At 42.9% G+C, this 14418-nt stretch overlaps 1 protein-coding gene across 1 annotated transcript in view; it reads left to right on the plus strand.

Moving 5' to 3' along the window:
* The first annotated feature begins 783 nt into the window (after positions 1-783).
* NGEF (neuronal guanine nucleotide exchange factor) overlaps positions 784-14418 on the plus strand; it is an 80666-nt gene continuing 67031 nt past the window's right edge. Inside the window, exons 1-2 of the mRNA XM_060106434.1 lie at positions 784-1045; positions 5016-5130. Coding sequence (XP_059962417.1) covers positions 784-1045; positions 5016-5130 — 377 coding nt within the window. The remainder of the gene's footprint in view (positions 1046-5015; positions 5131-14418) is intronic.

The following is a 14418-nucleotide window of genomic DNA, read 5'->3' on the forward strand; positions in this document are numbered from 1 at the left end:
TTGGGGGAGGGATGGAGTGGGAGGTTGGGGTCAGCAGATGTAAGTTATTGTACGTGGAATGGATAAACGACAAGGTCCTACTGTATACCACAGGGAACTATATTCAATATCCTATGATGAACCAGAATGGAAAAGAATATTAAAAAAAAGAATGTATATATGCACAACTGAATCACTTTTCTGTACAGCAGAAATTAACACAAAATTGTAAATCAACTATACTTCAATTAAAAAATAAATAATAATTTAAAAAAGGACTTCCCATCTCTAAATTTCCTGTCCTGGGACCTGTCACTCTCTGACAGCCCTTCCTATTCTTTCCACGACTCTTTCTTTTTGTGGCCATACGTCTTCCTCTCCCTTGCTTTGGTTTCCTGGAGTTCCCCTCACCATTTTTGCTACCCTCTCTTGACTTACTCAGCAAATGTTTACAGTACTTGAAAGTTCGTTACACAAGCCACTTTCAGCATTTTCCCTACAAGTGTCGCCTCTGAATAGAATTAACAAACCTCATTTATAAAATGATACATGAATGCATCCAAATTGCAGTGGTTAAACTGTAATTTTCATTGACAAAGATGTGGTCTCTGGGATACACAGATTATTTCAAATTTCCTCACATCTGAATGGGAGTGGAATTCCATACTCTGAATGGCATCTTTAGCCTGATGGCAGTGACTGAAAACTGTTCTCTTTCTATTCTAGAGAACTCAAAACCAGGGACAATTGAGAGAGGTTATTGTTCTCCAGTCATCCTGTTGAGAAACAATTGGACTTATTTCCATGGAGACCAGGGACTCTGCGGATTTGGGAAAGCCCCAGAAGAAATCAGTGAGTGGTTCATGGGAGATTGATGAGCTGGCCAGTGTGAGACCTGAGGTCCTCTCAGAAGAGAGGACGCCCCATGACGACCAGGAGATGCAAGACAAAGCACCCCATTACTACATCCCTATCCAGAGAAACTCCATCTTCAATCGCACAGTGAGACACAAAAGCAAAGGCAAAGCCAGAGGCACTCCCGAACAGAACTGTGGACACCTGGCAGGTCAGTACCAGGGACGACTGTCACAGCTGCTCCTTGACAGCCAGTTGGAGTCACTGGGGCTGAAAGGCCCACTTAAATGAAAGGAGAATAGAAGGCACTGAAAATGAACAAGGACAGGTTCAATAAGGTGGAACATTTTGAAGCCCTTATCCAAAGAATTCAAATTCCCCCAGTAAGATGATGTGGATACCTCAGGAGAAAGTGTTGACCCAAGTGATACAATAAGACTGGCTTCTCTTAAAAGAGCCGTCTTGTTCCAGGACTCAGCAAACCCCCCAGATTCCATGCATTCTAGAAGGGAGACTTGCAGTTGTCTATGTGTAAGGATATCTGGGAACACGAGTTTCTCTCCTAACATGAGGTTCTATCCTGTTCTCTCACCATCACCACGATAGCTAGAGTTTCTGTTGTCCTGAAAATATGAGAGATTAATACCGTGGGAATAGCTTTGCAGCAGGATCCCTTAATCTTTTAAACCAGTTCCTAGCACATTTTATCTGCTCAAAGCACATCTGTTGAGCAGAATAGAACCAGAAACGTTTACAAACGGGGGTTGTCAGAGCTGAGCCTCCTTCCCCTGTGACTTGCCCATGTGGCTGAGCGGGCAGCATGCTGGGGTTGTGGACCGTGTGACTGTTTCTTAGCCCCTGGGGTCCGGCAGCTGTCACTGGACAGATAGCACGCTGCCCCGTGTGTGCTGGGGAGACAGTAACTGGTTCAAAAACTTTCATTAAACTCTATCTAGTAGCCTTTTGCCACCTGTTAAACCACCCTTTTTTTTACATTAAAAAGTAAACAGAAATGAGTAAAATTCATTCTAACAATGCATTCTATTTAACCCAATACATCCCAAATATTATAATTTTATCCTAAAGTCAACATAAAGACGGGACAACAATATTTATTATTTCTCTTGATTCTGGGGGTTGATTGGGTGGCTCCTCTGTCTGGGCCACTCTGTCTGACCTCTGCAGTGAGTTGGTGGCTCATCTGGGGTTGGAAGGTCAAGGACAGCCTCTCTGGCCGCTAGTGAGCTGGCTGGTCCACGAGGGCCTCACCTGGACTGTTTGTCTCTGCTCCACGCGTTGCTCATTCTCCAGGAGGCTAGCTCGGGCTGTCCACATGGCAGCAGGACTCCCGGAAAGCGGGAGCAGAAGGCCTCCAGGTCTTGAGACCCGGGGTCAGAGCCTGCACAGTCACTTCTACCACATTCTGTCTGTCCAAGCAGCTCACAGGTCCAGTCTAGATAAAAGCAGATGGAGAAATCAACTCCACTGCTCGATGCGAAGAGCAGCAAAGAAAGCGTGGTTGTCTGCCACCCACCACGAACAGAGAATTTTGTGTTGAGTACCGTGCGAAGCCAGAGAAATACAACAATGGGAACACTATAGTCATGGGAGCAGGGTGGTTGGTACATTATATGACTCTCTCAACTTCTGTGTATGTTTGAAAATGTCCATAAGAGTTAAAAGCACACACACATGAATAAGTGGGAGTCTCCACCCTTGAGAAACCCCAAAATATTGTAATTATGTCATTTTACTGCAAGCAATGCGGCAAAGTTTATAAGAGAGGTAAAGGCAAAAAACTAGACCCTCTGGAAGGGTTAGGAATGATTCCCCCAAAGAAGTTGATATTTTAGGTAAGCGCTGAAGGATGCATTAGGACATGGCCAGAAAGAACAGCAGCTAACTTGGCTGAGCACTTGTGGGTACTTATTGGCTAAGATAGGCAGGCATTTCAAGGCAGTTCTTACCATACCCATTTTACAGATTAAAAAAAATAACCAAGGCCCTGAGAAACGGAGTCACTTACCCCAAATCACACAGCTAGTGAGTGGTATGGCTTGATCTAGAGTTCAGATTCTTCTGATCCCAGAACCTGTGCAGATGGAGAAAGGGGTTAGAGCAGCTCTGTCCAGCAGAAATGTAATGCAAGCCACATACGTTGTTTAAAATTTTTTTACATTAAAAAGTAAACAGAGGGCCTCCCTGGTGGCGCAGTGGTTGAGAGTCCGCCTGCCGATGCAGGGGACACGGGTTCGTGCCCCGATCCCGGAGGATCCCACATGCCGCTGAGCGGCTGGGCCCGCGAGCCATGGCCGCGGAGCCTGTGTGTCCGGAGCCTGTGCTCCGCAACGGGAGAGGCCACAGCAGTGAGAGGCCCGCGTACAGCAAAAAAAAAAAAAAAGTAAACAGAAATGAATAAAATTCATTCTAACAATGCATTCTATTTAACCCAATACATCCAAAATATTATAATTTTATCTATAGTCAATAATTGATATAAAAATTAGTAATAAGATATTTTACAGTCTTTTTGTGGTACTGTTTTTGAAATCTGTTGAGTATTTTTATAGTCTCTCTCAGTTTGCATACTAAATTTTCATTGGACATTCTTGATCTGGATTTAGATTTCATAAAATGTGCGGTCAAAGAAGTAGTTTACAGCCAGAGAAGTTATTAAATGTACAGCCAGAAAAGTTAATCAAAGTAGAAACAATCCCCAGATTACTCCAAGTATCCTCAAAAGTTTTCCAATAATGAAACTATCAGTTTTTACATTTAAGTTTAAATTAACTTGGGCTTCCCTGGTGGCACAGTGGTTGAGAGTCCGCCTGCCAATGCAGGGGACACGGGTTCGTGCCCCGGTCCGGGAAGATCCCACATGCCGCGGAGCGGCTAGGCCCGTGAGCCATGGCCACTGAGCCTGTGCGTCCGGAGCCTGTGCTCCGCAACGGGAGAGGCCACAACAGTGAGAGGCCCGGTTACCAAAAAATAAAATAAAATAAATAAATAAATTTAAATTAACTTAAGTTTTTAAAACATGAAGAATTTACTTTAGTCACATGAGCCACATTTCAAGTGTGTAATAGCCCCACGTGGTTAGCGGCTACCCCATCGGAACTTGCAGGGTTAGAGCATTGAAAGCAGAGAGAAAAGCAGAATCAGCTGCCCAAAGTCGGGGTGGGGGACTTTCTGAGCAGGAGAAAAGGTGGGTGTGGGGCTCTGTCTGAGATGAGGCTGGAGAGGGAAACGGGGTTGATGGGGAGAGAGCCTCAAGTTTGTTGCCTCCAAGACGAGTGGAGGCTGCCGACGCCAGTGTAGACACACAGGCCACGGCATGTCCTGCCACAGCCAAAGATGCCATTTATGTTCAGACCATAAATATTCTCATCAGGCTCGCAGTTTTATTTGTAAAGTGGCTTCCTCATTTCAGCTCCCCGGAGGTAACTCTCAAGACAGCCCAGCATCCCCTGATCCAGGGTCCAAGGAGAAAACACTGTTCTGCTGAGGAGGCCACTCAGCACCAGGCTTCTTCCGTCCACCCCTAACAAGGAAAGAAGGCTGGCGCTCTGGGTTCACGGTTTGTGATCTGGGTCTGGAAAGTGAGGACAGTCCCCATCTCATCTGCTAAGGGGTGTCCTTTCGAAGTCATACGAGAACATTAACTAACAACGCCACCTACGGTTGATCTGACACTCTAGGGCAGGTGACTTATTATTTAATATCTATTAGGACTCAGAAATTGTAGAGCTAGATGTTAAAAAACTGATAAGTTGCAAATGATTTTTGTCCAGTAGAAATGATAACACCAGTGGTTATGGTTCTATTGTCCTCTAAGACATTAACCAGGTTTGTATTCAAGTTTTCAAGCTCATTTCTGATTTTCTTTTTTCCGCTATACATGCACGTATGGATGCATGTGTGTATGGATGTATGTGTGGGTATGAAGTTTCTTGTACCATAATTATGATTTTCATAGTGATGGCATTGCAGGTCACTGAATACAGCACAAAAAGTGGCAAATTCCCCTTCGGGGGCATGAGAGGAAGGACACCCCTCTTCACTCCACTTCCTTCCCCTCTCAGGGTGACAGTTGCTACTGTCCTAGTCTCATAGAGAGAATTGCCTGAAAAGGAGAGATGAGATGCACATTCCTAACTCCCTACATTTCTCACATGTCACAGATTCACTGGAAAATGGGAACTCTGGAAATGAGCCCCTGAACTTGAATTTCCCCCAGAGCAGAACTCGACCCTGGAGAATACCAACACGGACAGACCAAGGAGCCAAGAGAACAAGGTGAGAGACAACAAATCACGAGGGGTCGGCTCATGAAACAATGTCAGAGGGTCATTCTGCAAAGTCTTGATGGGGCTACAAGGGTGTCTTGTGTTTAAAAAATAATAATAACTTTTAGTTGTTCATGTTTTTAAAAACTCCATTTTTTATTTTTAGATTCCATATATATGCATTAGCATAAGGTGTTTGTTTTTCTCTTTCTTTTTTTTACATCTTTATTGGAGTATAATTGCTTTACAATGGTGTGTTAGTTTCTGCTGTATAACAAAGTGAATCAGTTATACATATACATATGTTCCCAGATCTCTTCCCTCTTGCGTCTCCCTCCCTCCCACCCTCCCTATCCCACCCCTCTAGGTGGTCACAAAGCACCAAGTGTTTTTCTCTTTCTGACTTACTTCACTCTGTATGACAGACTCTAGGTTCATCCACCTCACTACAAATAACTCTATTTCATTTCTTTTTATGGCTTTTAATATTCCATTGCATATATGACCTAGAGAGGTGGGATAGGGAGGGTGGGAAGGAGGCTCAAGAGGGAGGGGATATGGGGATATATGTATGCATATGGCTGATTCACTTTGTTGTGCAACAGAAACTAACACAGTATTGTGAAGCAATTATACTCCAGTAAAGATCTATTAGAAATAAATAAATAAATAAATCACCCTCAGAGCTCTGAGTAGTGCCTCAGTTTAAAAAAAAAAAAAAAAAAGAGGGGTGGGATAGGGAGGGTGGGAGGGAGACGCAAAAGGGAGGGGATATGGGAACATATGTATATGTATAACTGATTAAATTTGTTATAAAGCAAAAAATAAATATATATATATATATATATATACAAAAAAAAACTCCACAATTTCCTTTAAAAAAAATAAATAGCTCCACTGTTACTCTTCTAGTCACAAAACTAGGAAACTTTAGATACTAAACACATGAAGAAGTAGAAAAGAAAAATCACTGCATCACCACCACCCAGAGGTTTTTATGTGTTGTAACTGTTTTGTCTTTTTTTTCTATATGTTTTATGCATATTTTCTCTTCATAAAATGGGATCTTATATACATGCCATCTTGAAACCTACTTAACAATACAGGCAAACTTCAGAGATGTTGAGGGTTTGGTTCCAGATCATCACAATAAAGTGAATCTTGCAGCAGAGCAAGTAGCATGAATTTTTTGGTTTCCCGGTGCATATAAAAGTTATATTTACACTACACTGTGGTCTATTAAGTGTGCAATAGCATTATGTCTAAAAAATATACATACTTTAATTTAAAAATACTTTACTGCTAAAAAATCCTTACCATCATCTCACAACACAGGGTTGCTACAAAGCTTCAATTTGTAAAAGAAAAAAAAAAAACCTACCCAATATCTGCGAAGCACAGTGAAGCAAAGTGCGATAAAACAAAGTATTCCTGTATATCATGTCACTAAATATTTTTCTACATCATGATTTAATGGCTATAAAATTATCTATAGAATGGTTGGATTGTGATTAATTAATCATGTTCCTGTTGTTTGGATATTTTATCAGTTAGGACTGAATTTAGCTGCTTGTAGCCAAAAAACCCAAATAACACAGCCTAACAAGGCAGAGGTCTATTTGGTTCTCGTGAAAGAAATCTGGAGGATTGTGATAGCAGCTTCTCATGCCATCAGGGACCCAGGCTCTTTCTAGCCTCTTCTCTGCCATCTGTCAAAATGACTGCCAGAGCTCCAGCCATCAGAGCCTCAGTTTAGGTGGAGGGAAGGAGAAAAGCAGAGGACAGGGGGACACATGCCAGCCTCGTCTGCCCTCCTTTAAGGAGTTTCCCTGAAGCCTACTCAACAATTAGTGGCCAAATTGGGTCTTATTGGTCAAAACTGGGTCACATGGCCACCTCCACCTGTAAGGAAGCTGAGAAATGTGTGTTGTTTTTAAATCAGGTCTGTTTCTGCCCCCGAATAAATTGGTTCCATAGGAGAGAAGAAAGGGGAGTGGATACAAGGGAAGCGGCAGCAATCTCTGACCTGAGGGCATTTCACATTTTTGCATTTTTTAAGCCACACTATGATAAATATCACTGTGACAAAATCCTGAAGCCAATCCCTCATTATTTCCTTAAGTTAAATTCCTAGAAACTTCACACTGTACAAAACATTATGAGAAATAATGTTCCCATATCTGCACTGGGGAAGCATGGACTGGGCCACCTGTCCCACCAAGAGGTGGTGAGGCACCCCTTTGCTTCTGACATTCCTTTGGCCATAGGGCCTTGATTTATATAGAGATATAGTAACAAGGACCTATTTTACTGACATGTAATTATATGTTAGGGGCAACTGCTTCCTGTTGTGTCTGATTTGGCTCTGATAAATCTCAGGAACCAAACACAACACAATCAATGTCCGACCATCTATACAGGATACTCCAAGAGAAAATGAGGTCACCCTTGTCGAGGGGTAACAGGGGTGATGGTACAACAATTTGACAAGCAGGACCCAGCGCTGGAGCAAGGGTCCCAAAAGGGTGGAGGAGGGGCCCTTAGGAGCGGTGGTTCTGGACAATGGCTATTTCCCAATCAGCACATAAATGTTTTCATATCTTAACACTCAATTAAAAAAAAAAAAACGGGGTAGGGGTGAGGAGAGTGGCTGCTGGGTTTTGTTTGGAGGGAATTGTTGGGGTGCCCTGAGTTGTCCACTTATCCCCAAGGGGGGGTCCTCCTTGTATTTGTAAGGGTTCTCCAGAGAAACAGACCCAACAAGATACGGAGAGAGACAAAGAGAGAGAGAGGGAGAGAGGAAGACAGAGAGAGATACAGGAAGAGAGAGGGAGAGATTCATTTTAAGGGACTGGCTCCCACAACTGTGGAGGCTTGTTGAGTCCAAAATCTGCAGGGTGGGCCGGCAGCTGGGGACTCAAGGAAGAGTTGTCATTTGAGTCCATAGGCTGCTGCTGGCACAATCTCTTTTTACTCCGGTGAGGTTAGTCTTTATTCTATTAAGACCTCCAACTCTTTGGATGAGGCCCACTCACATTAAGGAGGGTCCTCTGCTTTGCTCAAAGTCCACTGATTTAAGTGTTAATCTCATCCAGAAAATACCTTCATAAAAACATGCAGAATAATATGACCAAATATCTGAGCATCATGGCCCAGCCAAACTGATAATCAAATTAACCATTACACCTCTCACCTTAACCCTGGTGAGGGGGGCTTCAAGAGAGGGAGGGTTTGGAAATTTCAAATCTGGGGGATACAAAGACTGGAAACATCTAGAGGTGAGCTGGCTGACAGCCTGCATGGGAGGCGATGGGAGCAGGGCTGAGCAGGGAGTGAGGGGCATCTACACCAAAGGCAAGGCAGAGGTATGTGTTTTCTTGAAAGCAAGAGTGGACCTCAAGGAAAGGAACCAGCTCTGAACCACTTTGAAAAGAACTCCACCCCTTTGTGACCACCTAGAGGGGTGGGATAGGGAGGGTGGGAGGGAGGGAGACGCAAGAGGGAAGAGATATGGGAACATATGTATATATATAAATGATTCACTCTGTTTTAAAGCAGAAACTAACACACCATTGTAAAGCAACTATACTCCAATAAAGATGTGTAAAAAAAAAAAGAACTCCACCCAAAAGACTTCCTGCTAGGGGCCAGGTGGACCTTGGCAGAAAGTGGCTGCAGAAATGTGGGGCATCATAAGTGGCCAGCTTGAGAGCTTTGCACATGCCCCAAAACTGCAGTCAGAGACCCCTGGCAAGGTATCTCTGAGGAGCCCCTACAATTGCCTCACTCTGAGGGCCCAAAGTGCAGCTAGCGGGACAGGGAGAAGACATGAAGACATGAAGCAGAGTCTTCCCAGCTGTGGGAAGCCTGGATGGGGAGAAGGAGTTGGAGGTTTGAAATAGCTTTCAGGTGCACTTTTTATACCCAGCAAAAGAGGCCATTTGTTTATAAGCTAAGAGTGACCGGAAAAACTTTGCATGTGGTCTGCCTGAGATTTCACCCAAGGCTGGACAGGCAGTACCAACCCACAGAGCAGGCTGAAGTGGGGAGTCGAGGGGAAGATGAGAGCCCTTTCTGTCTGCTCCCCACTGAGTTAGTTTGGCTCACAGAAGTCACCTGTGCTTCCTTCCGTCTTGGGCTTAGTGAGGACAGAGGTTTGGGGGAGCATATCTAGGTCAGTCTCAGGAGTCCCAATGTGACACTTGTTTCTATTATATTTACTGAGCTGGATTTCTATGGCCAGGCAGGTCACAATGTACCTATGGAAAAGCTTTCTAGTCAAAAACCTCCTGCTGGGCCGTCAGGCTCCCACAGCTTTGAGTTACTGCTTTTATAGGTGAAGTTCCAAATATGAGTTTCTCCTGGGAAACATTACCATTCGACAGTTAATGAACCACCACATCAATATTTGCTTGACATGAGACATTTGGGCTACTATTAGTGAGTGCCATCCATCCTCTTCCACTCACTACTCCTCATTTCACCAGCACCTTGGCATTCAGAGGCTCAGATCTTTATTTGCGTAAAGTAATTTTAATCTCTGCTCTTGCACATCGCTTGTGTCCCTATCTTTATATACTGTGTGCCTCATGTAAAGTGCCATGGTTGACTCTGAGCATCTCTTGTTCAGTTTCCATGGTCACTTTCCCAACGCTGTTAGTCATCCATTCCTGTTGAAATCCCCTTTGCTCTAAGCCAGGAAAATAATTCTCTACCTCCTTGCTGATTTGTGTGTATAAATGCAAGATTCTGATCTAAATTTGACCCCCCCCAAAAAAAAGGAAAAAAAGAGAGCTCTACAGTGTACAAAGACTGGAAACAATTGAAGAAGGACTAGAGTGTTATGCTGGGCCCCAAATATTTTACCCCTCTTTTTTGCGATTGTCACTATAGTAAATGTTTTCATAAAGGCAATTTTAATAGTACTTATTGAAGGAAATTTTACATTACAACAAGATGTACAAATCTTGGATATATAGCTTGATGAATGCATTAGTCAGGTTGGGCTGTCATAACAAAATACCATAGACTGATGCTTAGACAACAGAAATTTGTTTCTCACAGTTCTGGAGGCCAGAAGTCCTAGATCAAGGTACAAGCATGGTCGGGTTCTGGCTTGCAGATAGCCACCTTCTTGCTGTGTCTTCACACAGTGGAGAGGGAAAGTGAGCTCTGGTCTTTTCCTCTTCATGGGGCCCTACCCTCCCAAAGACCCCATCTCCAAATACCATCACACTGCGGGTTAGGGCTTCAACATATGAATTTGGGTCGGGGTGGGGATACAATTCACTCCATAGACATGAACGTTTACATACATATACACCCACTTGACCATCAACCAGACCAATATCTAGAACATTAGCCATGAAGCTAAGACCCTTTTCCTATTAATACCCATCCCTCTCAGACAGAACCATCTTCTGATTTCTATCACTGTTAGATTAATTTTGCTGGCTCATGAACTTCATAAAACTGGGATCACATAGTGTGTCATCTATAGTGTCTCTCTTACTTTGCTCAACATAATATTTGAGATTCATCAATGTGTGTCTATCAGATTGTTCTTTTTATTGCTGAGAAGTATTACCACAATTTGCTTATCCATCCTTATGTTGATGATTATTTGGATTATTTCTAGTTTCAACTAATATAAAGTTGCTACGAATGTTCTTAGACAAGTCTTTTTGTGGATGTATGTACTCATTTCTCCAGAGTGTATACTCAGGAGTGGAAGTGTTGGGTCTTAGGATAGGTGTTTATTTAATGTTATTAGAAACAGCCAAGTAATTTCTCAAAATGATTGAGTATTTTACACTGCTACTTTACACTCCTATCAGCAAGATATCAAAGTTCTGCTTGCTCTAGATCCTCACCAATGCTTGGAATTGTCAATCTTTGTAACTGTATGCACTCTAATATATTGTGGTTTCTCACTGTGATTTTAATTTGTATTTCCCCAATGACTTATGATGTTGAGTACATTTTCATATGTTTGTTGCCCATTCATGTATCTTCTTCTGTGAAGTTCTTATTCAACTCTTTTGCCCATTTATTTATTTTTTTTTAATTTGTAGGATTCCTTATGTATCTTGACCACAAATCCTTGGTCAGATAAATGAATTGCAAATATGTTCTACCAGTCTGTGGCTTGTCTTTTAATTTTCCTGTTTTTAAAGAGCAGAAATTTTGGGCTTCCCTGGTGGCACAGTGGTTGAGAGTCCGCCTGCCGATGCAGGGGACATGGGTTCGTGCCCCGGTCCGGGAAGATCCCACGTGCCGCGGAGTGGCTGGACCCCTGAGCCATGGCCGCTGAGCCTGCGCGTCCGGAGCCTGTGCTCTGCAACGGGAGAGGCCACATCTTTTTTTTTTTTTTTTTTTGTGGTATGCGGGCCTCTCACTGTTGTGGCCTCTCCCGTTGCGGAGCACAGGCTCCGGACACGCAGGCTCAGTGGCCATGGCTCACGGGCCCAGCCGCTCCGCGGCACGTGGGATCTTCCCGGACTGGGGCACGAACCCGTGTCCCCTGCATCGGCAGGCAGACTCTCAACCACTGCACCACCAGGGAAGCCCAGAGGCCACATTTTGACGAAGACTAACATCAATTTTTTTCTTTTATTGTTTGCCCTTTTCCATTCTAAGAAAGATTTGACTACTTCAAAGATAGTGTCCTATGCTTTTCGTATGGATGTTTTATACTTTTAGCTTTCACATGTAGGTCTATGGTCCATATGGCTATCCAGTTGCTCTGGCATCATTTATTAAAAAGACCTTCTGTTTCCCCCAATGAATTGCATTGGTGCTTTGTTTGGTTTTGATTTTGTTTTTCCGAAAATCCACTGACTGCAGACACATGGGTCTTTTCTGGACTTCTATTCCGTTTCATCGATCTAATTGTCTTTCCTTATGCCAATATTACACTGCTTAAATACTGTAGCTTTATGCTAAGTTTTAAAATCTAGTAGCGTAAACCCTCCTACTTTGTTCTTTTTTAAGACTGTCTTGGCTATTTTAAGTCCTTTGCATTTCCATATAAATTTTAGAATCCGTTTGTCAATTTATATTCTGAAAAAAAGTCTGCTAGGATTTTGGTTAAGATTGCATTATCTCTATAGACAAATTTGGAGATTACTGACACCTGAAGATTGAACAATTTAAGGTACCAATCTATGAACATGTCCTAATTTTCCATTTATTTAGATACTCCTTAAATTAATCCAGCAATGATTTTATAGTATACTATAGAAGATTTACACATATTTTAATTATATTTGTTCCTATGCATTGAATGATTTCCATCCTATTTTAAATGTCTGTGTTTTGTAATTTCATTTTTCAATTGTTTATTGGTAGTATGTATAAATACAATTAATTTCTGCATGTTCGCCCAGTATCCTGTGACCTTGATGAGTTCAACTGTAGTTCTGTTTGTATATTCCTTTGGATTCTCCACACACACAATCCTGTCTTCTGTGAATAAAGATAGTTTTAATTCTTTCTTTCCAATCATCATGCCTTCTATTTGTTTTTTCTTGTCTTATTGCACTGGTAAGGACTTCCATTATGATACTGAAAGAAGTAGTGAGAGTAGGAATCCTTATCTCATTCCCTGGTCACAGTTGCTTTGATTGCAAAGATCAGAGCCTACTCAAATTTGTTCAGGTAAAAGAGGCATGTGGTAAGGATGTTGGAATCCGAAAGAAACCAAATAAAAGAGATGAAGCCCAACTCTATAGGAAGGGAAAAGCCATCAGGAGAGCCACTTTCTCCTTTTCTCAGGGGCCATGGGGCCCACTCCTCTCTGCTCTGTGGACTGCTTTATTCTCCTGCTGTCTTCTCAGACCAGCTTCTCCTGCTTGTCACATTGCACATGACCCCAAATAGCAGCCATAGCCGATATGACTTTTCAGCTTGGCTCTCCACAGCCAATGGGGATTTTTGTGTCTCTAAGACAGAATTTCTAAGGAAAAAAATTCTGGTTGGCCATCCTTGGATCAGGTGTTTAGCTCTGGACCAATCAGCTAAAGGAATAGGAGGCAGGATTAATGAGGTCATTCCCACTTCAGAGGAAACTGTGTTGGGGAGAATCTTTGAGAAGTATGTTAAGGAAAGCCAGGCACCCAAAATGTATCTCACGTAATTAGAGTCTGGGCTTCCCACACGAGGGAATGCCAAAGGGGTCTTGGCTGATGTGAGAAGCAGCAGAATGGAAGTTAGAGCAGTAGGGGCTGGAGGCTAGATTAGAGGATTAACGTCTTCTGAGACCCAGATGGCCAAGGAACCAGTCCTCTATTTGCTAGAAGTTTGGGTGGTGTTGATATGAAGCATGTAATGTTCTTCTTAGTGGTCAGTGCCTATCACCAAATGTTCTAGAATTGTCCACAGCTCACCCAAGGGTGTCCTGTAAGTCCTCTTCCATATGCCCACAAGCAGGGGGTTCATGGTGCTGCTGGGCAGTGCAGCAGGAGAGGAACACAATTACTATAGACAGACGTGCTAGCAAGAGGAGTACAGGAAGGGAACTAATGTCTTTTGAGGGTCTTTATGTATACTATCACTTTAAATTCTCTTACATTATTCCCATCTCACAGATTAGAAACTAAGACTCAAAGTTAGTAAGTAGCCTGAGGTGGCACAGCTAGTAAGAGAGCCAGACCAGGAACCCAGAGGCTTAGACTCCACACCCCATCATCTCCCACTTCCCAGGCTGCCCTGGATGGAGGTATTGCCAGGGTAAACTTGGCTGTGAGAAGGAGGGTGTTACTGTTAACCTGCCCACAGTGGGCAAAGCCCAGAGGCACCCCCAGTCCGTCACCAGATTGGTCCCTTAAGGGTCCTCTCAAGTCAAGATGTTATAAAGTTGGGTTTTTACTATAGATGTAATGTCCCAGAAATCATTTCATGTCATAAAAGTACCAAATTGATAAATATAGATACACACATATGAGAAAAGCACTCAAACATGTGCTTTGATGAATTGACATTTCTATATAAAATTAAACTACATTATAAAATTTCACATGGGGCAATTTTTCTGCATGAACTGAGCAGGCTGATGCCTCTTAAAATATTTGTCCACTGACCTTCCGACTGAAAATGCCTTTGTCTTTTCCTGGCAGTGCCCTGAGGGAATTGCAGGAGTTTCTAATTGTTCCAAGGATTGTCAGCCTGTATTAAGCATTAGAGTCACCCCAGGGTTAACACTCGCGGGGCAGCCAGGGGCAGCCTCACTCAGTGTTAACAGCTCTGATCTACTTGATCCAGCCAAACCTTCCTAATTATTGAATACTGTGACTATTAA

This window comes from Mesoplodon densirostris, chromosome 8 (genome assembly GCF_025265405.1).
Source record: "Mesoplodon densirostris isolate mMesDen1 chromosome 8, mMesDen1 primary haplotype, whole genome shotgun sequence".
NCBI lineage: Eukaryota > Metazoa > Chordata > Mammalia > Artiodactyla > Ziphiidae > Mesoplodon > Mesoplodon densirostris.